This window comes from Phodopus roborovskii, unplaced genomic scaffold (assembly GCF_943737965.1).
Source record: "Phodopus roborovskii unplaced genomic scaffold, PHOROB, whole genome shotgun sequence".
In the NCBI taxonomy this organism is placed as follows: Eukaryota; Metazoa; Chordata; class Mammalia; order Rodentia; family Cricetidae; genus Phodopus; species Phodopus roborovskii.
The window spans coordinates 43,101,363-43,123,464 of NW_026126511.1; the positions used below are offsets into that span (position 1 = coordinate 43,101,363).

Here is a 22,102-nt window from a genome sequence, read left to right on the forward strand (position 1 = left end):
GGCAGAGCTCAAGGCCAGTCTGGTCTACAAAGTGAGTTCCAGGACCAGGACAGAGAAACCCTGTGTCAAAAAAACAAACAAACAAAAAAAAAAAAAAAAAAAAAAAAAAAAGGGGGGGGAGGCGGGGGGGGGGAAACAGGAAAGAAGAAAATGCCACTTTGCTCATAACCAATAATCACTTTAATATTCAACATTCCTCATCATCATGGAAATGTAAATTAAAAACAACAATGAAATGCCAGCCACAGGCTCAGTGGGAAAGCATTTCCTTGGAGGGAAAGAAAAACAAGATGAAATACATCCTCTAGAATGGCTAAATGTAAGAACCCCAGCAATGCCATGTGTTCTGAAAGACGCAGAGCAGTTACAACTTTCATACCCTGTCGGTAGAATGGAAGGAAGAAAGTCATTAGCAATGCTTCCTGACAGACGGCAAAGAGTCTCTAAGAGGCAAAGACTCAGTAAGTCCAGGCTGGCTGTGAACAGTGGCTCGAATAGAGATGGTTTCCTTCGGGGTCAACAGCAGCAGCTTCACCTGGAAACTGGTAGGAAATGCAAATTTTCTTGGCCCCGCCTAGAGCTGCTCAATGGGAACAGTACAGGTGTTGAACAACAATCAAATCCCAGGTGATTCCAGCGCAGGAGGGGAGAAAGGAGCAAGAAGGGCTACTTCTTTAAGGCTAATTAATTGGTACCTCCCGCTCGTCTCCACTCCTCTTCCCCAGGCTTCTTAACACCCTGGTGTGGGAAGCTGGCCCTTAGGTGAAGCTGGAAAGTCAGATAAGGACCTGCAATTGGAGGTAAGACCCATGACTGATAGCACAGTAAGCTTGAGCACCGGATGAGTGGGACTTGGATCCCACCGGACACACACCTGATGCCTCCTCCCTCTCCATACTGGGGTTCCAGGAGGGCCCTGAGAGCTGTCAGATAGTCCCTCAGCAAACTTCCCAACTTGGGCTAGACAAAATCACCGTCCACTCCATTGCTGTTTTGAGTGTTTGTGTCTCAGGTCCGGGGATGCTCTGGTCAGTTGCCTCGGGTGGGGATGGGAGTGTGAGGGGTATGACTTGACCTCTAGGAGTTTTCAATGGCTATTGGATTCCCCCAGGCACAAGCAAACCTTCCTTATGGGAAGCCATGAGCTTAGCTTCTGTATTACTCAGGAGACAGTGAGAACAGCTGAACTCCAAAGCAGGGACCCAGGACCCTACTTTACTACAGACTCACTTCTGTGTCCCAACACCTCCTCCACCAAGCCACCCAGCAAAGCTCCATGAGTCACCACAGCTCCAGCAGTGGGTCAGAAAACACAGCAAAGACCATGCTCTGGGGTAAGGGTAAGGCTGTCCCCAGCAAAGGTGGAAAGGGGTTGCTGGTGAACTGTACCTCTAACATGGAGGAACCCATGAGCCTCCCAACCCCATGCTGCCATCTTCCCTATACAGGCTGTGAGCTCAGTCAGGAAAAGCAGACTTGCACCTTCAGACCCCAAGGGGAGAAGAAGGACAGGTGTAGGCTGTCGCTGAGTGCGGTGGGTATCTCGCTCAGCATGGTGGGTATCTCCCAAGGAGGGGGGAAGGCTGGGACAGGAGTGACTTCTCTGGTCTCAACAGTTAAAAGCTTTCTCCCATCAACCTTCTCAGATCTGCTTGGGGGAGAAAGCCAAAGAGGAGGTGAATCGTGTGGAAATCCTGCCCTCCTCAAACCAGGAGGACAGAAAATCACCAGTCACCATTGCCTCATTGAGGGCCTCTGTCCTGCCTATGGTGAGTTCCCTTCAGGCCCAGGGAAGCTATCACTGCTCAAGTGTCATCCTCCAGTGGGCCTGGGCATAACTGTGGGTGCCTTCATGCCCTGGGCTTATTATAGCCATGCTAGGAAGGCAGCATAACCCTGACCACAGTGAGAATCCATCCCAATTCCTGCTTCCTAGAGCCTTACAAATAAGAGCAAGCCAAATATCCTCTCAAACAGTGTTGTGTTTAAGCCATTTATTACTAGTCGCCAAGACGTTGTCAGTAGTTTGTATTTGGGTTATGTGTCTGGAAATTCCTTTCCTTCTAGTAATATACTCATACTGTCCACAGTTAATCATTGTTTGTGAATAATGACAGGTTTGTAGTCTGGAAGTTTTTTAAAATTCATTGAGGGGTGGGAAGAGTGTGTGTTCAGGCACATGGGCCATGATACATGTGGAGACCATAGGACAACTTTCAAGGATTTGAGTCTTTCCTGTTGTGGGTTCCAGGAATCAAATTCAGGTTGCCAGGCTTATGCAGCAAATGCTTTTACTTGCTGAGCCATCTCGCCTGTCCTTGTTTGTTTGAGACAGTGTCTCATGTTGTATCAGGTAGCTTCAAACCTACAATTTTCCTGCCTCATCCTCCCTGATGCTGGGATGATGGTGTGTGTCACCACACCAGGCCCTTTTCCCTTGCTTATAACCGCACTACATTGCTCCATGGGCTAAGGCTTTTGGTATAATTACAAATACTCCCTGACGTAAAACTGAACTTGTAAGTTGAAAAGATCAAAACTGGGAAACGCCTTTACTATGCTTATCCCATGGAGCATCCTAGTTTAGCACCATGGCAACGCTGTAGAAAGCATCACTCTTTTGTCTTTGAGAAAGCAGAGAAATCATGGTCATTGCCATGACCCTGACTACACAGGATTTTATCACGTATCACTGGCCTAGGAGAAAATCAAAATTCAGAATTCAGGTGTGTTTTCTACTAAATAGGCTTAACCTTTGCATCACTGTAAAGCCAAAACTGCAGAGTTATTGGGATTAGATAAATGTAAACAGTTGATGTCATTCCTCTTCCTTAATTTTAAGATGGAGAGCCATGAAGTAATTGTCAGATGCCTTTTACCAAATGAATGAAGCCCCCATCTAGGGGCTGCAAGATTTTATTTTTATGCATGAATAGGGAGTTAAATGTTACCAAATGTTTTTTTTTTAAGATTTTTACTTATTTTTAGTTTACATGTGTTTTACCTGCAATATGTCTCTACACCACATTCATACCTGTTTGCCACAGAAGCCAGAAGAGGGCCTTAACCTGGAGTTGCAGGTGGTTGTGAAACATCATGTGTGTGCTGGATCTTCAGCTGGACTCCTCAATAGCCAACCCAACTTGTCCAGCCCCTCAAATGTCCCTGATTCCCCCAATCCCAGGTTCTTCCTCCATTATTCCCTCAACATACCATCATGTTGGTAAAATAATGTCTGAGCCTTTTGGGTTCCTTACTTGATCATGTGAACTCTCAATTCACTTTAATATGTTGACGTTTTGTTTTGTTTTGTTTTGTTTTGTTTTGAGACAAGGTTTTTCTGTGTAGTCCTGGCAGTCCTGGAACTCCATCTGTACACCAGGCTAGTCTCAAACTCAGATCTCTGCCTCCCAAGCCCAGCTTGACATCTTTCTTTTTCTTTTCTTTTCTTTTTCTTTCTTTCTTGTTTGTTCGTTGGTTCAGTTTGGTTTTGGTTTTGGTTTGGTTTTGGTTTTTGGTTTATTGAGACAGGGTTTCTCTGTAGCTTTGGAGGCTGTCCTGAAACTAGCTCATGTGGACACAGGCTGGCCTTGAACTCACAGAGATCTGCCTGCCTCTGCCTCCCTAGTGCTGGGATCAAAGGTGTGCACCACCGCAGCCCGGCTTTGACATCTTTTTAAGGGTTCCCTCTGGGGGTGGGGGTGGGATGAGAGTGAACACGCATGCCACAGTGCTCACATGGCCATCAGAACAGCCTTGTGGAGTAGGTTCTTTCCTCAAGCCTCTGTGAGTTCAGGGATTGGACTCTGGCTTTGGAGCTTGCTCAGCTAGTGCCTTTGCTCACTGAACCATTCATTCTACCAGCTGAGCCATCTTGCTTCCTTTCTTTCCTTTTGTTTCCTGTTTTTTGTTCTTTGAGACCAAATCTACTGTGGCTCAAACTGGCCTCAAACTCTCAGTGGCCCTCCTCCCCAGTGCTGGGATACTGGGATGCACCACACTGCTGGCTTCCTTTTTTTTTTTTTTTTTTGTAGTGAAAAGCAGAAAAGAGATGTAGTCAGTATGGACACATTGAGAAGAGGGATACTTGTGTGTTTGGAGTTGTTTTGTTTTGAGATGGTCTCCTTCACGTCACTCAAACTGACTGAACTTTAAAATCCTCCTGCCTCTGCCTCCTTAATGCTGGGATAACAGCTCTGTGTGACCAATCCCTACCAGGGGCCAGACTGAGTTACCTGTGTCTTCTACATGGCTCTGATGTCCCTTCCCACCACAGGTCACATTGACAGGTGTGGAACTTAGACCTCCTGTGACTTTCCGGCTCCGGACTGGCTCAGGACCTGTGTTCCTCTGTGGCCATGAATGTTATGGTAAGTTGAGGTGTCGTAGTCACCTGAAGCCCCAAGAGATTCTTCACTCTTTTCTCTAGATCTTCCAAAGGCAAATGACGGCCAGTGGCCTGAACTAGAAGGCTAGAGCCCTGACTCTTCACTTGCCTTTCTGTGTCTTCGGTGGGTCTCCGGCCTCAGGTGTATCATAGAGTTGTGTGGCTCCTGTTTCAGCTTCAGAGACTATTGTAGGGTAAACAGGCTCTTCCAAGACTCTTAAGCTGGGCATGGTGGCACAGCCTGTGTTCCCAGCTGAAGGCCCTCTCTACAACAAGAGAAGCTCGTAACTCTAACTAGTGTTTGGGAGCATTTCAAAGATTGGCTACTAGTAAGCAGGAGGCTATAGAGATACCCTGGGCTACAATGAAGGCAGTTTGCCATTTGTCACCTTTAAGATCCACCCCACAGCCTGGTGATGGTGGCCCATGCCTTTAATCCCAACAACTCAGGAGGCAGAGGAGGTGGATCTGAGTTCAAGGCCAATTTGGTCTTACAGAGTGAGTTCCAGAACAGCCAGGGCTACACAGAGCCTGTCTCAAAAAACAAAAACACCTCATATTAGACCTCACCTCTGAACAGGTTCCACCACCTCAACATAGCACACTAGAGACCAAGTTTCTACTACATGAATCTTTGAGAGCTAAGCCACACTACAGACCCACATTCTATAGCTCCCTCCCTTGCTCGCCTGCTTCAGCCTTGTCCCAGCCAATTTGCAATACACATCCTCCTCCTGCCTGCCCTCCTTCCCCTAGCCTCCATAGAGATTTCCTGTCCCTTGCTTCACCCTGGCCCCTACTTTGGAGAAAGGGACAGAAAGGAGATAGCTCCCTGTAGAAGATGAACCCTCTCTCTACCAGTGCTTGCCTGGGGATGAACTCAGAGCAGCAAGGGTTGGTGGGGGGAGGAGCTAGGCACTAACCCTGTAGCTCAAATGTTCTGGGTTTTACACATCCTGCCCTATTCTGCCTACTTCCCATACCATCACAGAGACTTCAGACATATCCTGGGAAGACGACGAGGAAGAAGAGGTAGAAGAAGAGGAGGAAGAGGAAGACGAAGATGAAGATGTGGATGTATCACTAGAAGAGACACCTATCAAACAAGTCAAAAGGACAGCTCCCCAAAAGCAGATGAGCTTGGCTAAGGTTGGGGAAAAGGAATGGGATGGGGCACCAGGGCCGGAGCTGGGCCTCCCAGGTTAGGCATTTGGGACCAGTCAAGACCACCACCCCTCAACTACTGCAGGTCTCAGCTGGGACAGCTCAGTATACAAGAGTGTGTTCTGGTTCTGGGTCTTGGGGTTAACTCCCAAGTAACATTTGGCTTTTGTTCCCAGAAAAAAAAGCTAGAAAAAGAAGAGGAGCAGGCTGTAAGGTAATTCACACTGTTAATTCCCCACCATGCCACCACCAAGGATTGCAAACAAGGCTTCTGGCACATTAAACAAACAGGGTACCACTGAGTTGCAGCCCCAAACTTTGTGTTTGGCTTGTTTGGTTTGAGACAGGGTATCATTAAGTTACCCGGGCTGGCCTTAAACTTACTGCATAGCCCTGTGGCAGACCATAGACCTGCTTCAACCTCCCTAGAAACTGGGATAACAGGCAAACAGCAAAAGCTCTTCTATAAGATAGCTAGCCCTGAGAAGCCAGTACAAGCAATGTGCTTACTTCCATGCACACATGCAAATTCAACAGCCCTGGAGGTTGGCACAGCCCTTGAAGCATGAACAATCCTTCTGACCTGACTCTACCTGAGGTAATCCCCTCTCCAGAAAAGAACTCACTTCAAGGTCTACACTCAAGCTCATACTGGTCTTACCCAGCAGTCTTTGGAAACAGTGACATTCTAAACGTCTGCCAGTAAGAGTTAACCAAACAGTGTCCCACCATTCTCTTTTCTTCTCTCTGGTGCAAGGTAAATGGCTTTGGAAGTATGTTAACAACATAGAAAGGGGTAAAATTAAGAGACTAGGGCATGAAGTCATGATTCATGTTCATTTCATGTCTTGTATTTTAGGAACAGCTTGGCTAGAGTTAAAGATTAACATTGGAAAGCAATGAAAAGTATAAGTAATTTATTCTCACGTCTGTTTGCTAAATTATGTGCAGTGAAGTTAATGTTACTTTTTTTTTTCTATACAGGGTTTCTCTGTAGCTTTGGAGTCAGTCCTGGAACTCACTCTGTAGACCAGGCTAGCCTCAGACTTACAGAGATCCACCTGCCTCCCAAGTGCTGGGACTAAAGGTGTGCACCACCACTGCCCGGCTAATGTTATTTTTATACTTAAAAAAAAAAAAAAAAGTATTATAACAGCTCTTCTTAAAATGTATTCAAGGAACAGCTTATTTATCAGAACCAACTGCAATAAAACACCAGTCTCATACAGAACAATGACTACCAGAAAGAAAACCACCAAGCCCCTCCACCTGAAAACGCACCAAGACAAAGCCTTGATGTTTTAAGGCTGTCAAGGAAGCCCTGTGCTAACCAGAAACTCGCTTAATCCAGTCCAAACCTCCACCCAAGTGGAGAGAATGCTAAGTCCTCTAATCAGCCAGCACCAGGGGGACGGTGTGGTACACGTGAAGATCAGTGCACCTGAGGTTTGTCTAGACAAAATACTGGAGAATCTGCAAACGACAGATGGGGTGCAACGATGGCAAACTCTGAGAAAGTGGAAAGGTGAAGACTCTTTCCCTCTTTGCCCATGTAGGCACAGAAGTCCCAAAGCAAGAGTAATCTTCAGGGTTAAAGCCATTAATGTCAGAACAGCAAGTACAGCCATAAACAATCCACTTAGGTGATGGACATCCCAGGCATGTTTTGGGATCCCTGGGAGTTCTGGAGTCTCTGGTTTGTAACTCTTGAGGACAGATTGCTTCTGCATCCCCCACCCCAAGAGATCAACACAGCAATTGTGTTAACAACCCTCTTAATTGTACCAAAATCCTGTCCAACTAGTGTAACCAAAAATCCTTGATCAGCCTGGCCCAAGGCTGAAAAGAAGGAAGAAAAGAAAGGAAAAGAAAAACATTTTAAAAGTCTGATTGTGGTAACACACGCCTTTAATCCCAGCATTCAGAAAGCAGAGGCAGGTGGCTTTCTGAGTTCTAAGCCAGCCTGGTCTACATAATGACTTCTAGGACATTTGGGGCTATATGATAGACCCTGCCTCAAACAAACAAACAAATGAAAATCTCAAAAAACACAAACAAAAACAAAAAAATGTATTTTAAGTATATTGTCTATTGAGTCTATACCCATACTTCCCAACCATCCCTTTTATCACCATCTCCCTCCTGTTATGAAAAAAATACCTTTTTGTTTTGTTTTTCAAGGTAGGCATTCTCTGTGTAACCCTGGCTGTCCTGAAACTTACTCTGTTGACTAGACCTGCCTCTGCCTCCTCCCAAGTGCTGGAATTAAAGACATGTCTCCACAAACAAAAATGCATACAACACCACGGCCAGGCAAAAGACATTTTTTTTTATACCTGAAAGAAAACCAATAGTTTTAAGAAAACTGTCTTAAAGAGACAAAACAAAAAGGTAACAGAGCTGAGGCTGAGCTCAGGGGCAGAGGGCTTGCCTAGCATGCTGGAAACCTAGTCTGTTCCCTTCCCCAACACCACAAAAAGTTAGACTCAAATGTGGGCTGGGAATATAGCTCAGTGGTGGAGTGTTCCCCTCAAATGCATCCTTAGTGCTGCACATAAATAAACACAAGAAGGGTCAGAACGCCGGAGGGTGATGGAGCAGAGGGACAAGTCTGCACTCAGCTCTCTGGGCCAGCCCCCTTGTCTAGATGAACTACCCCATATGTGGTCTAAAGCTGCGCTCTCTTGCCCACCCTGTTCCTCTTCCTTTCCAGGCCCAGCCCTCAGGACAAGAGCCCCTGGAAGAAGGTGAGCTGGTGCTGGCCCTGGGGAAGGCTGCCAGGGAGGGAGGGAGAGGGCGCCCTTCAGTCTCTCTCATCTGTACAGGTGAAAGCTACACCCAAACCTAAGAAGTCAACATCCAAGAAGTGAGGCGCTCCTGTGCCGAGGGAGGGTGTCTACAAGCTCTGCTGTGGTTCAGGTGCCCAGCCCCTCCACCTGAATCTAAAAGCAATAAGGTGTTGTGAGGGCCACACAGGGGCCCTACAATCCCTTCGATTTCAAAAGGCTCTTGGAGAAGAACCCCCACAAGCATGCATAAGCCACAATAAAATTTGCACAATCAGAGCCTCCCTCTGCCTTTCCCCAGGTGGGTCTCCTTTTTGCTGCACTAGCTCTTGTGCCCAGCAGAGAGCAACCGTGAGCAAGAAACTGGCCCCACGTTGCCCTTCCTAGGTTCAAACGTTTCCAATCCAAGCTTGAGGCCTCAGTCCTATCAGGTGAGCTGAGGCAGGTGAGGTTCACAAGTGCAAAATTCTAGGACCCAACCAGCTTTTGCTACCAGTAAGGACCTGACCCAGGCCCAAACTCTGCTCCATTTCTCAGCTCTTATCAGGTAATTGTCACCAATGGGACAACCACTGGGAGACAACCTAGGCTACTACAGTTGAGACTAAGGCCCATATGACACTTAACAGGACACAGGCCTGTTACAGGGTGAAGCCAGCTGACAACTGGAAAACAGTGACCACTGACTACTGCATGGCTCTGGCTCCCTGTCCCTGTTAGCATGATAAGTTAGCTTTGGAGCCTATTCACTGAGAGGTGGCCAAGACGCCATCCTTGATTTGAGTGGGACACAAGATAATCCCAGGGGTTGTGCTTGTGGACTAACCTGTACTAGGCTCTTCCTGCTCCACTCCAGCACCCCTATAGGCCAGGCCTGAAACAAGCTGGCAAAGAGCTGTCCAGGACCCCCACATACGAGTCCAGGAGGTGGCTTCACTGGTGTCAAAGCTGCCCACCTCCACCCCATTCACATCAGCCCGGTGGCAACACAAAGCCAACACCATGATTTCAGCTCCTGGAAGATGCTCTGGAGGAAAGAGACCAGGGAATTAAGAGATCTGAGGATGCCTCTGGGTCAGGCAGCTGACGTGAAGGGGATGGAGGAGGAAGCTAGCAAGACTGTTCCCTTTGAATTCAGCTGATCTGAGGCTGGAGAAGGCTCCAAGTGTCCATCCAGAAGGAAGGCTGCCATGGCAGCAGTAGCTATAAGCTCAGGCTGTACATGCTGTCCTTTAACCACCACAATCACACCAAGGTGGGTCATGCTAGCTTCATTTCTTAAATGAGAACAGAGTCTGCATCCAAGTCACAGAGCAGAAGGGGGAGCTAGAGAGCCTGGCCTCTAGCTTTGCTTTTGACCACTCTGCTGATGGGAGGATTTCCTGCCAGTATACAGGAAATCTTGTAAGCTGAGGGCAGGGGCTAGAGTGCAGTCCTTTGTTGGAGAGAAGCCTATCCATTGCTATGAGCATAAACGGCAGGGACTAGTTCCCCCCTGCAGCCCCAGGCAAGGCTCTACATAGAGGGGCACCTAACAAATATACCAGTGACCACCTGACTGGGTTTTCAGGCCTGCAGTAGGGTCAGATATCAGACCACATTGCTAGGGGTTCCCTTTGCCTTGACCTCCCCGCCACAGCCACACACACTGTGTTCCTATAGGAAAAGGATGGCTAGGCTAAGGCCAGTGGCAGTCTGCAGAGGGGCTGTGCTAACAGCAGCTGAGCTATAAGGCACAGGTGTGAGACAGCCCCACTTGGGGGTGTTAGACTTGGCACTAAGGGGTGGAGAGGTAGTCACCTCTCACTCTGCTTAGCACCTCTCAAAGCACCCCATAAATGTTAACAAACACCCCCACGTTCCCCCAATCAACAAAGAAAGCCTGCCAAAAGTTTAGGTAAACTGAGGCTGAACCACAGAGAGAGCCATTGCCCCCCCCCCTTTCCCCTCCTTGGAAGCATGAATCCTTTGTCTCAACCAACATTCATGATAGCAGCCATTTCCTTTTCCTAAAAGAAGCAGGAGCCAGAAAAACGAACTTTTCAAGTCACATAGCACAGGATGGAGATCAGATCCAGAACCCTGTCCCTGTCCCCCACTCTCCATGCTGCCTTTTGTGATCTGCTACTGCCTCCCCAGAACAGTAAGAGAGCAAACCTAAAAGCCAGGCCTGCAAATGCCAAATAACAAGGGACAAGACATCAAGGCTATATCACATAAACCAGGGTACCCCATATCCCTCTGATGCCAGGCTTTGGCTGAGCCTCAAGACCAAATTTCACTACTGGCATCTGTTACCATGGAGACTTAGCTGCACTAAGGGCCAGCCAGTGAGTGAGTGACAACAGGCCCTGTCCCCAGTGAGAGGAAACAGGGGCTCAGGCTCAGCCTTGAGCAGCTCCCACTGCCTCCTGGCAAATGAGCTCAAGAGCGGAAGGAATTGGTGGCCCGTGCCTGTCCCTGCTTCCAATCGACACCATCTCTGTTGCTTTCCAAGGCTCTAGCTGTCTCCTCCAAGCACCTGAGTCCTCTGACCTGTGAGCCCACCTGAATTGAATTCAGGTGGAGTGGCCTTTAAGCCCCCTGCCTGGGAGCTATGAATCTGACAGAAAGAGGGCAAGTTTCCCTGAAGAGGCAGAGATTGGAGTGAGTCCCCAATGGTGGCAAAAATTTGCAAGGTGGGAGCCAGAGAAATGGCTCTGTGGTTAAGAACACTGACTGCTTTTCCAGAAAACCCAGGTTCAATTCCCCGCACCCACATGGCACCTAACAACTGTCTGAAACTCCAAGATCTGACACTCTCACATTGACATACATGCAGGCAAAACACCAATACACATAAAATAATTAGCCGGGCAGTGGTGGTGCACACCTTTAATCCCAGCACTCTGGAGGCAGAGGCAGGCAGATACCTGTGAGTTTGAAGCCAGCCTGGTCTACAGAGTGAGTTCCAGGACAGCCAGAACTGTTATACAGAGAAACCCTGTCTTGGGGAAAAAAAAAACAAAACAAAACAGTAATGTAGAAGGTGGAAAGGATATGAGGAGGGAGGGTCCTGCAGGGGGGCTGAGACCTGAGCAGGCTCCTTCTCAGAGCATCAAACTGCGTTGCTACACCAACCCCTTAGTCCAGCAACACAGTAACTTGCTGTTAGACATGGGCTATCATTTACCTTCTACTTTTGACTTTTTGTTTTTATTATTTTTAGACAAGGTTTCCCTCTCTGGTCCTGGCTAGCCTGAAACTTGCTCTGTAGACCAGGCTGGCCTCAAACTGAGAGATCTGCCTGCCTCTACCCCCAGAGTGCTGGGATTAAAAGCATGACCACCATGCCCAGCTCTGACTTTTTTTTTAAAGATATGGTTTCATATCCCAGGCTGGCCTCAGACTTGTTGTGTAGCCAGGAATAATGATGACCTTGAATTGATCCCCCAGCTGCTTTCAACCTTTGGAGTACTGGGATTACAGTCCTGCAAACACACCTAGCTCAAGCAGTGCTAAGGACAGCCCAGAAACTTCGTGGATGTTAGGCCAGCCTCCTACGAACTAAGCCACATCCTCGGCCATCCCCCACTTCTAACCTTGTTTAAATTTGATTCCAAATCCCTAGTAATTCCCACCTTCGCAAACACCTCTTCAAATTCACTCCCAGACCCCCTGCAGAGCCATTTTGAGTCTGCAGAAGAGAAGGCGGGGCTCTAAAGGTGCCTGCTACTTACTGCTAGCCGAGCCCCTGGTTAGGAAGCTAACTTTCTAGCTTGCTTGGGGGGCTGGGGAGGGGCGCAGCAGAATGGCAGACCACTTTGTGGATTGCTGGAACTCAAAGAGGTGAGAGGGAAGCTAGAGTGTCACCTTCCCAGTCAGCTCTTCAAACGGCAAAATAAATCCATCTCTGTGCTGCTTTGTGAACTCCAGGGAGCCAGACCTCATTCAGACACCAAGTGCGTCCCAAATCGCTCCTCCTCCATCGCCACCGGCCGCCGTTCTGTAAGGAGAGAACTGGTCACCCGCTCTCAGAATCTCCGCTGTCTGTCACATTATAATCCAGTTAAACCTGTCAAATTCGATGGTGCACACCTTTAATCCCAGCATTTGGGAGATGGAGGCAGGTGGGTGTCTGTGAATTGGAGGCAATGGTCTACACAGTGAATTCCAGGCCAGCTGATGCTGCGTAGTGAGACCCTGTCTCGGGGGAGGGGATGAAGAAAATCCACTAAGGTTTCTGGGCCCTATAATAAAAATAAAACCTGTGGCAGGCTGGTTACATTCCAGGGAACAGAAAGAGCCTGGATTCTGGATATGTGTCGCTTTCAATCACCAGCTAATTACCTCCCCGTGTGCCTGTTTCCTATCAACAACTGCAGTTAATAGCTGGCTTGGGTACCCAGCTACGTGGGACTAGGGGTTATGTGCCCATACTGCTGGGCATTTCATCCCAGGCAACTGCTAGGGGACACTGGTGCATGAGGCCTGGAAGGTTAAGGCTGCGTCTCAACCCCAAAATAAGGCCCAGACGTCTTAGGGATTTCCATGCTGGTTCGCTGTCATCTCATTTGGTCCTCCAGTGCGTCTATGGTTGTCGCATTTTCCGATAGGAGACTGCGGAGGCCCAGGCAAAAGTGACTCCCACTCTTCTGGTGGGGGGGGGCTCTCTCTCAGACCAGTTTTTATCATTGAGATCCTTCCAAGACCCCTAGCTACACCTGACTCCCCACCTCTGGCCCCAACCTGTTGCACCCACTATTCGTAGCCTTACCCCTCCTTCCTGATGGCAAGAGGTGACAGCAGAGAAGCCGAGCCAGCAGCCTCTCAAGCCAAGCCCACCCCTGCTCCCTGGAGGGAGGCTCCTCCTTTTAAGGCTGCTTCTGGGAATTCCCACCCCGAGCCAGAACTCGAGACCCCAGCCCCAGCTCGGTACCTGCGGCTCATTCTTAAGGAGATGAGGTTGGGGCATCAAACCTGAGGGCGGGAGCGGCTGACCCTGAGAGGGGGGAGGGCAAAGCGCCTCTCTCCCTCCCTGTGCCTGCCCCACACCCCGCACTTCACCGAGGCCGGCAGGTCCGTGCGGGTCAGGAATAAATCAGAAGAGATCGCAGGGGCCAGCCTCCTGATAGAGGACACTCCCGCAGCTCCATCCTTTGCGCCTGGGGACCCCCGCCCGGGGTTGGCAGCCCAAGGGTGCGAGTACGCCAATCGGACCAGCTCCAGCTTCGCAGCCTCACTGGCCCGGAAGGTGGACACCTCGCACCTCAGTCTCCCAATTACTACTCCCCCCCCCAACCCCCTTCGGCTAGCTTCCTCCTTCCCTCCGTCTCCTTTCATCCCCGAAAACCTGTGGCTCCGAGAGACCTTGCCTTCTCTGGGACGCTACCCCAGGGGCCTGTCCACATCCGCTTCTGAGTTTGGGGGGCAGAGGGGCAACCGCCCCAAGAAGTCTCTCCGGCGATGGGAGCCGCCCGCCTGCTGCCTAACCTTACTCTGTAAGTGTGCTGCCTGCGACTGGAGTTCTTGTGCCATTTCCAGCCCCAGGAATATTAACCCTCCCTGGGACTACCATCGGGCAGGTGGGGCAAGGCATAGGTGGGGGACGGGTGTGCCATGGGGTGCCCACACCTGCAACTTCTTGTCTCCCCAAACAGGTGCTTGCAGCTATTGATTCTCTGCTGTCAAACGCAGGTAGGCACCCCAGCCTGACCCCCCTCCCCCCTCCACCTTTCCCACTTCACCTTAGAGGGGAGGCAGGACTGGCCTCTCCCACCCCAGCAAGAACTAAGGTTTGGAGGATCATTTTAGAAGGTGGGTTGGTTAACAGGCTATAGCAGAATGGCAGATAGACTGAGGCTTGCCTCTTGGGCCCTCCCAACCACCCTGCTGGCTTTCTCTGGGTCTCTACTCTCTCCATCCCTACGTGATGGAGGTTAAAGGCAGTGTGTTGTTTAGAGAGATAGAGCCCTGGGGCAGCCAGAAGCCAGTGGAGGTGATTGCTCAGGTGAGGCTTGGGCCTGCAAGGTCCTTGAAGGGTTTGGGTTCAAAACTGCTTGTTTGGTGCATTCACCCAAAGGTACCACTCTTCCCACCATGCTTGGACACTGTTGGAGTATTCAACCAGATAGGGAGACCCCTTACCTAGGTCAAGACTAAAGGTTTGTTGGGGATAGAATTCGGGACTTACCTCTCCACACTCACACACACCTCCCGCCCCCAAGCCCCCAGCCGGAGACGAGGCACAGTCCTTTTTTGTGATCCTCCATAAAAATGCAGCTATTAAAATGCACTGGTCCAGAACCGCTCTGGGGAGAGATGGCCTGGCTTTCCCAGGCCAGAGGTCTGCTTCCCTTCCCATCCACTGGAGACTTTTTTTTTTTTTTTTTAAGGTAAATGCCTTTTCTCTGGAGTGGGAAGGGGCTGCCTTTGAAGCAGTGGGGGGTGGGAGACAGACAACACCCCCCTTTTTCCTTCCCCCTTTTGCTCTAGCCCCGTTCCAGGCCTTTTGCTTCACACATCTAGGGAGAGTAAGAAGAAAGCCCCCAGCCTGGCAGGGAGGGGGCTGGGGGTGGGTCCAACCTGTTCTGGAAAGGGAATTAACACAATGGTGCTGCTGGCCTGGGCGTTTATGGCCTGGCTGAGGCCCCATTCAGGACTGAGGGAAGGTGGCAAGGCTGTCCTTTTCCCCTTGAAGTGCCCCCTCACCCCCCTGGGAGGGGGGGCAACAGGCTGAACCACAGCCATGCTTGAGGGGCTGTCTGACAAGCAGCTGTCTGCAGTGGTGGAAGGGGAGGTCCTCCCACAGCGGGGACATGAAAGGAACAGGCAAGGTCCTGTGGGAGAGGGACTTGTGCGATGTGGGCTGTGGGGGGTGGGGGAGGGCGTGGGCTACTTTGTGAAAGACTTGAAGGGGGCAAGGAGAGGAGGGGTTTTGGGGGACTGCTATCTGCCCCTGACCTGGAAGAGGCTGCCAGGAGCAAAGGCTGCCCGCCAAGTGGGGCGGACATCCTGAACCTGGGCCAGAAGGCTAACCCTGAAGTAGACAGGAACCCACCCCTGGCAGGGAGGCCTGTGAGGGCTAATCGCCGCATTCAACAGGATGCTGGCCTCAACTTTCTCTAGGGTGGAGTACATGGTAGTAGGTCCCTAAGGTGATCTTATTCTCCTAGAGTTCTGGCAACTCCGGGTCTTTAGGAACTGGAGCCAGGAATGGAAAGTGACAGAAGAATTGGAAGGTTATACCTTGGCCTTGGTGTTCTGGTTTTCACCACCATCACCCTGATACATCCCACCCTTCCTCATATACGCTGAGCTGGGATGGGACTAGCTGTCTTGGATCAGGCGTGAGATAATTATAGTTGGAATTGAGCACTGGGAACCAGGAAGGGTTGCACGCTGAGGTGAGGCTAGAACCAGCAGCTGGCAACGGTCACCCTAAGGGCACCTTGGAGGAGAAGGGGCAGTAAGTAATGTTTCCATCCCACTCAGGTAAGGTTGGATAAGATGTGGTACTGCACAGGCTCGATGTATGGTGGAAATGGCTCCTTTTACCAGCCACTAAATACCTAGGTAACTGCCCCAGTCCAGCAGGGGACCATGGGAGCAGTCATTGGTACCATCTTCTACCGCTGCTTCTACCTCCCTACACCAGGGAAGTCTCTCTCTCTCTCTGAAGATCCTCTAGGATACTATGTACAAGAATCTAAGAGGCCCCCAAATACCCTCCAGTGGTTATGTCAATGTATTTAACACATTATCCCTGTGCAGGTGTGCTGGGGCTGCAACCATTTATGGCTAGTGGGGTTGGGTGAGGGGCATCTGGTAATCCTGATTAATGGAACCAAGACCCCTAAGAAAGAGAAAGGAGAAAGGAGCTCTGGCTGTGAGTCACGAGTCCATATGCGCCTGTTCCATAGCACACAACTCTGGCGTCTTCTTCTAGCAACTTGTTATGATTGCAGATGTGTGCTGTCTCACTGTTTCCCAAGACTGACAGCACGAGTCCCTAAAAGTCACAGCTGGTTCATGTGGCACCCTGGAAAGACCACGGACATAGGCAGTCTTCACCGTGTACCCTACTGCAAGGCATACAGCCAGCTCCACCTCACTTACCTCCTTACCCCTCTCCCCAGATGGACCAATGGTGGTGTCACCCAAAGCAAATTGACACTATTTTTCCCTTGGTAACCGCAAAGGGGGAGAATCACCCGTCTCCTAATTTTAACCAGTACGTGAGGGACCAGGGCGCCATGACTGATCAGCTGAGCAGGCGGCAAATCCGTGAGTACCAGCTCTACAGCAGGACCAGCGGCAAGCATGTGCAGGTCACCGGGCGTCGGATCTCCGCCACTGCTGAGGACGGCAACAAGTTCGGTAAGACCTGGCCCTTGCCCCGGACCACTTGTACCCTGCCCAGCCTGGCCTCCTGCTTTCTTCCTGACTCTGGGGTTAGGGGGATTTGAGGTATGGTGGACAGAGGAAGCAAGCCTCTTGGTCCCGAAAGGGCAGACTGCTTGGGGGGATCCCTTACACATCCCTGAGCCAGCAGCCAACAAAGGTCTTTCTTCCTTTCCCTCATCATAGCCAAGCTCATCGTGGAGACGGATACATTCGGCAGCCGGGTCCGAATCAAGGGGGCGGAGAGCGAGAAGTATATCTGCATGAACAAGAGGGGCAAGCTGATTGGGAAGGTGAGACCTAGGACATAGGGCAGCAGACAGATGTGTTTTCCCTCCTGGGGCAAGGGTAGGCAAGGCTACAGAAGTGTACCTCACTCCTGCCATTGACCTAGCCCACCTGTTTAAAGCTGGAGCTCCTGCTTCACAGGATGAGGTCTTACTTTCTTTTTCTTTTCTTTTCTTTCTTTCTTTTTTTTTCCCCCTGAGACATGGTTTCTCTGTGTAACAGCCCTAGCTGTCCTGGAACTCGCTCTGTGGCTGGTCTAGAACTCACAGAGATCTGCCTACTTCTGCCTCCTGTGTACTGGGATTAGAGGCATGTGCCACCATAGCCCGGCTAAGGTCTTAGTGTCTTGACAACCACTCCAATTCCCCAATCTTTATTTGATTTTTTATTTTTCTAAAGATTTATTTTTATTTTATGTGTATAAGTGTTTTATCTGCATGTATGTCTCTGAACCACATGTGTGCCTAGGGCCTATGAGGTAAGAAGGGATCAGATCCCCTGCAATTGGAGATATAGATGGTTGTGAGCTGCCATCTGGGTGGTGGTAACTGAACCCAGGTCCTCTGCTAGAGCAGCCAGTACTCTTAACCACTGAGCCATCTCTTCAGATCTCTATTAATTTTTAAAAATATTTATTTTTCTCTTACTCATATGGGTATTTTTCCTTCATGTATGTCTATATATCACATGCTTGTAGAATCCAGAAGAGGATGGTGTTGCACTTTTCAGCCTTAGTGTGGGTACTGGGAGTCAAAACCCTGGTCTTCTGGAAGAACACCCAATGATTGTAACACTGAGCAATCTCTCTAGTCCCCCAGCCACTATTTAAAGGGTCCTTGTGGTTCCTGGCCTGCTGAGGATTCACAAGGAATGTACCTGGTACTAATTTAAGGGAATATTTCCCCAGCATCAATCAGGAAGAATCTATCCACTACATGATGATATTGTATGTGATGTGTTGGTGTGGCAGGCAGCTCATGTGGAGGGCTAAAACATGATGAGGGTTGCAAGTTGGGGCATTCATGTATGGCAGAAGTTCTCCCAAGTTCAGTGGGGTTCATTGATGGGAACTAGCAAGATGCACTTACTGGTAAAGCTGCAAAGCATCGTGGGTACAGAGCACTGCACTTTCTTTAGCATTGCCCGGTCTGGACTTCTAGCTCTAACTGGTGCTCACCAAGCATCCTCTCACTTCACACCTGTAAGAAGGCAAGGCATGTGAGGTCAAGTATCCCGCGGGCTGTTTCTGATCCCTCTCTCCACCCTGTGACAGCTTTCACCCAGAGAGCATAGAATTCTCATGAGCCATCTCCACGCCCCCACCCCCAGCACTGAATTACATATTACCCTGATCCTGACCCTCCATTTGGGCATTTGGGGGAACTGAGATTCAGTGCTTTCTCATGGCTTCTTCAAGGGATGCAAATGCCGAATGGTTTAAGTCCACGTCTAACTCCAAACACAGCCTGTGTGCACTGCTCACGGCTGCCTCACTAGCAAAGGTGCCCATGTCACCAGACACTTCCTTGGACACAATGCCTCCTTGCTCCCATATGGGTCCTACACAAACTGGCCCAAAGGCAGACAACGCAGCCAAGGTGAGTGGACAAATTCCCCTCCTCTGCTCCTTTCTTCCATAGCCGAGTGGGAAGAGCAAAGACTGCGTGTTCACGGAGATCGTACTGGAGAACAACTACACAGCCTTCCAGAACGCCCGGCATGAGGGCTGGTTCATGGCTTTCACTCGGCAGGGCCGGCCGCGCCAGGCCTCCCGAAGCCGCCAGAACCAGCGAGAGGCCCACTTCATCAAGCGCCTCTACCAGGGCCAGCTGCCTTTCCCCAACCATGCAGACAGGCAGAAGCAGTTCGAGTTCGTGGGCTCGGCCCCCACACGCAGGACCAAGCGCACTCGGAGGCCCCAGCCCCAGACGTAATCAGGGAGGCCATAGCAAAGCAAAGCCGGGTAGATGCCCCTTGGCAGCCTTCTCTCTCGTCTCTAACTCATCCAAAGATGGGGGCTGGGGTGGAAGGTGGGGAGCCAGACCCCCAAAGGACCCTGAGGGCATGAAACATCTGATTCCCAGCTGGGAAGAGACAGTCCTTGTGTACCCCGGAGTGGGCACCACACTCTGCAACAGGCTTTTTCGAGGCTAGGGGCAGGTCCTAGGAAAAGTAGTAGGGTCTCCATGACCTAAAATGCCTGCCTCCCAGCGTCTGCCTGACAAGTGGGCAGATCAGCAGATTTCAGGCCTTGCAGAACTGTTCTCAAATCTTGCTCCCAGAGTCTCGCTCAGTTTGAAGCAAACATCCAAACTCCTGACCAGACAGTAGGAAGGGACTTTTGGTTTTGTTTCCAGGGACTCAGAGAGAAACAAAAGCCAGCCACTCTTCTATTTCTTGCCCCAGGCCTGCCTCCCCAACCCAAGCCCCAGAATAAAACCATTTTCCTGCAACCGGGTCCGCTGGAAAAAGGTGGGCAATTAGAACATAGAACTCAATAGCAGAGTGTCTGGTGCTGGCGCCACCGAGAGGCTAGGCGCTGGCTGGGGAAGATGGGCGCAGGGGCCAACAGGTGCTGCAGCCTGCGGGGCCCGCGGTGCGGTGCGGGGAGGCCGAGGCTCGCCCAGGCCCGGGGAACTGGCGGCCCCTCCCTCCGCGGGCTCCGATGTCCAGACTCACGCGACTCGTCCCTGCTACCTGTAGGAGAGAAGAAAACCCAACCCCTAGGCGCGGCCCTGAGTGGCCGCTGGCCGGGACAGGCGTCCTGTGGGGCCCAGGCCCGGGGGAGGGGGGTGGTGGCAGGAGCGCGGCCCGGGGACGCCAGAAGTCACCTCGCCGGGAGCAAGATTGCTTTTTTCCGGTGAGCAGGGCTGGGAGCGGGAGGAGGTCTGGGACGAGCGGAAGCGGGTGGGGGCGAGAATGTGTCCCCTTGTTCTCTCCGGTCCCCACTGGGGGCGGAAGCGGGGGGCCACACCTGAGGGCAAGGCTCAATTAGAGGCGGCCGCAGGCTGGGGGTAGAGGGGGAGGGCGCCCAGCCCCCACCGAGCCTCTGGGGTGGGCTTTTCCCGAGGCTTCCAGGTGTGCCGGGGTGGAAGCCGTAAAACAGCCTTCCCTACGGTGCGCTGGCTTTTAATCTTGTCAAGGGGGAGGTTATTGTGTCTGGGACCCTCCTCTCAGGCCCCCTTTCTGCTCATGGAATCTTCAGCCTCAGTTTCCCCCTAGAAGAAAATGTTGGGGAGGAGTATTATGAAGAGAGATGAAAAAGAATGAAAGCCAACCTTCGCACTTCTCCCAAGAGTACTTCAAAAAGTCCAGAACAGAAGCCGTAGGGCGCTGGTTTAGTCTGAACCTGAGGTGGGCTGTGGCGTACAGAACCAACTCAGAGCTGGATCAGGGCCTGACCCGCCAACCCTGGGCCATTTAGAAGGTGGAGCCGACAACAGCCAAGAGGGAGGTCCCGCGGGCCTAGGATTGACATTCTCCTTCCAGCTCGTCATAATTGCTTTTCACCAGGTTGCTTTTTTTTCTGTCCCCCTATCACAAAGAGCCTTAATCCTAGTGAAGACCGCCGGACGCGCTGGGGGTAGTTTTCTGGGGTGTGTGTAGGGCGGGTGGTCTGGGGCTGCAGCTGATAACTGGCGAGTTCAATGGGACTTTAAAACTGGGGCAACACCCAGCAATTACTTGAGGACAAAGAGTTGGGGCCCCCAAGGTGTGGAGTATTGGGACTTTGGGGGGCTGGGAGGACTTTGAGAAGGAGGGGGGCTCTGATCCCTCTGATTATCGCAGGAATTTGAGACATTCTTTAAGACTCTAGACTGCCTCTCCAGCCGGGCCTTGGCCCACCCCCACCCTCCCTCTTGGGTTAGAAGCAGCTTCAAAGGTGGACTAGGCCCTTTGTCTGGCCTCGGCTTTCTTCTCAGGCCTTTCTCGGCCCCTCCCTCCCTCTTTGACCTCCCCCAGCACAGACAAACCTCTCGGGGCCAGCTCCAGAAAGCCCTCACTGTTTCCTTTCTTGCTTTTTGAGGTGAGACCTGGCAGGCAGGGACAGAGTATGCCAAAGAGTAAAGGACAAGCTTTGGAGAGCAGAGCTGAACCGGAAGCCAGGGGCATCTCAGAGAGCCTTCAATCTATCCGATCCCTGGTTGGGCTCAAAACCCACACTCTTCACCACACCTCTTAGCACCGTTGCCCAGCCGGCAGGCTCTGTATCCTAGGTAGCTTTTACATCCCACAGGCTTCTAGACAAGTTTAACACGATGAAGAAGCCAAGTATGGTAGCATACCCCTGCAATCCTAGCCTTCTGCAAGCTAAGACAAGAAGATTGAGAGTTCTTGTTTGAACTACATGAGACCCTGTCATAAATAAACAAATAAATGGAGTGTGTCAAAAGGAATTGCTCTCTGGTGATGACACTTTAGAGGGACATAAGGGTTTTGTGGTAGGAAAGGGACTTCTCAATGGATTTCAGATCCATTTGGAGACTTTAGTAGCCCTGGCCTTTTCTGGTGCCTGAAGGATCTAAACAGACTCTTGACAGTAGCTTCTTGCTAGAGGGGGCCAGATGAACCCATCCAGGGAAAGAAGCTGCAGGGGACTGGCCTCAAACCCTGTGAAATGTAGTATTACCATATTCTAAGGATGTCTTCCACATCAGCCTCTTTTTTTCTCCGTCTTGTCCCCCCCCCCCCAAACTCCAGAGGAGTTAGTGCAAGGAAGTCAGGAATGATGCCCAGTCACTTCAGATACCACACAGCTGGTTCTGTTTTAAGTCACACTGTCCAACAATGTCCCTTGGATGCCATTGGCCAGTGGTCTCCCAGTTATCAAACCATAATCTTGCTTCAGTCTTCAGCTTTGGCCTGTAGTAGGCTATCTTCCCCAGAACCTCTAGAAACCTCTTCTAAGGGAGGTGGCAAGAGAGATGGCTCAGCAGTTAAGAGCACCAACTACTCTTCCAGAGGACCCAGGTTCAATTCCCAGGACCTACATGGCAGCTAACAATTGTCTGTAACCCCAAGATCTGACACTCTCACAAAGACATACATTTCAGGCAGAACAAAAGTGCACATTTAAAAAAAAAAAAAAGAATGA

At 50.7% G+C, this 22,102-nt stretch overlaps 3 protein-coding genes across 3 annotated transcripts in view; all 3 read left to right on the forward strand.

Annotated features, from left to right (window-relative positions):
- Positions 1-703: 703 nt before the first annotated feature.
- On the forward strand, positions 704-8,421 carry Npm2 (nucleophosmin/nucleoplasmin 2). The gene is made up of 9 exons (XM_051195777.1): positions 704-800; positions 1,268-1,334; positions 1,449-1,534; positions 1,647-1,769; positions 4,277-4,370; positions 5,379-5,536; positions 5,728-5,765; positions 8,265-8,298; positions 8,377-8,421. The coding sequence occupies exons 2-9, from the start codon at positions 1,277-1,279 to the stop codon at positions 8,419-8,421; spliced, it is 636 nt and encodes a 211-aa protein (XP_051051734.1). The 5' UTR covers positions 704-800; positions 1,268-1,276.
- A 5,214-nt stretch (positions 8,422-13,635) lies between these two features.
- Positions 13,636-19,036, forward strand: Fgf17 (fibroblast growth factor 17). Its single transcript, XM_051195778.1, has 5 exons — positions 13,636-13,817; positions 13,977-14,013; positions 16,551-16,695; positions 16,906-17,012; positions 18,648-19,036. Exons 1-5 carry the CDS (start codon positions 13,783-13,785, stop codon positions 18,939-18,941), a joined length of 618 nt encoding a protein of 205 aa, XP_051051735.1. The 5' UTR covers positions 13,636-13,782; the 3' UTR covers positions 18,942-19,036.
- Positions 19,037-19,701: 665 nt separating this feature from the next.
- Positions 19,702-22,102, forward strand: part of Dmtn (dematin actin binding protein) — a 31,639-nt gene continuing 29,238 nt past the window's right edge. The window contains exon 1 of the transcript XR_007835168.1: positions 19,702-19,867. The gene's annotated coding sequence lies outside the window, so the exon portion shown is untranslated. The remainder of the gene's footprint in view (positions 19,868-22,102) is intronic.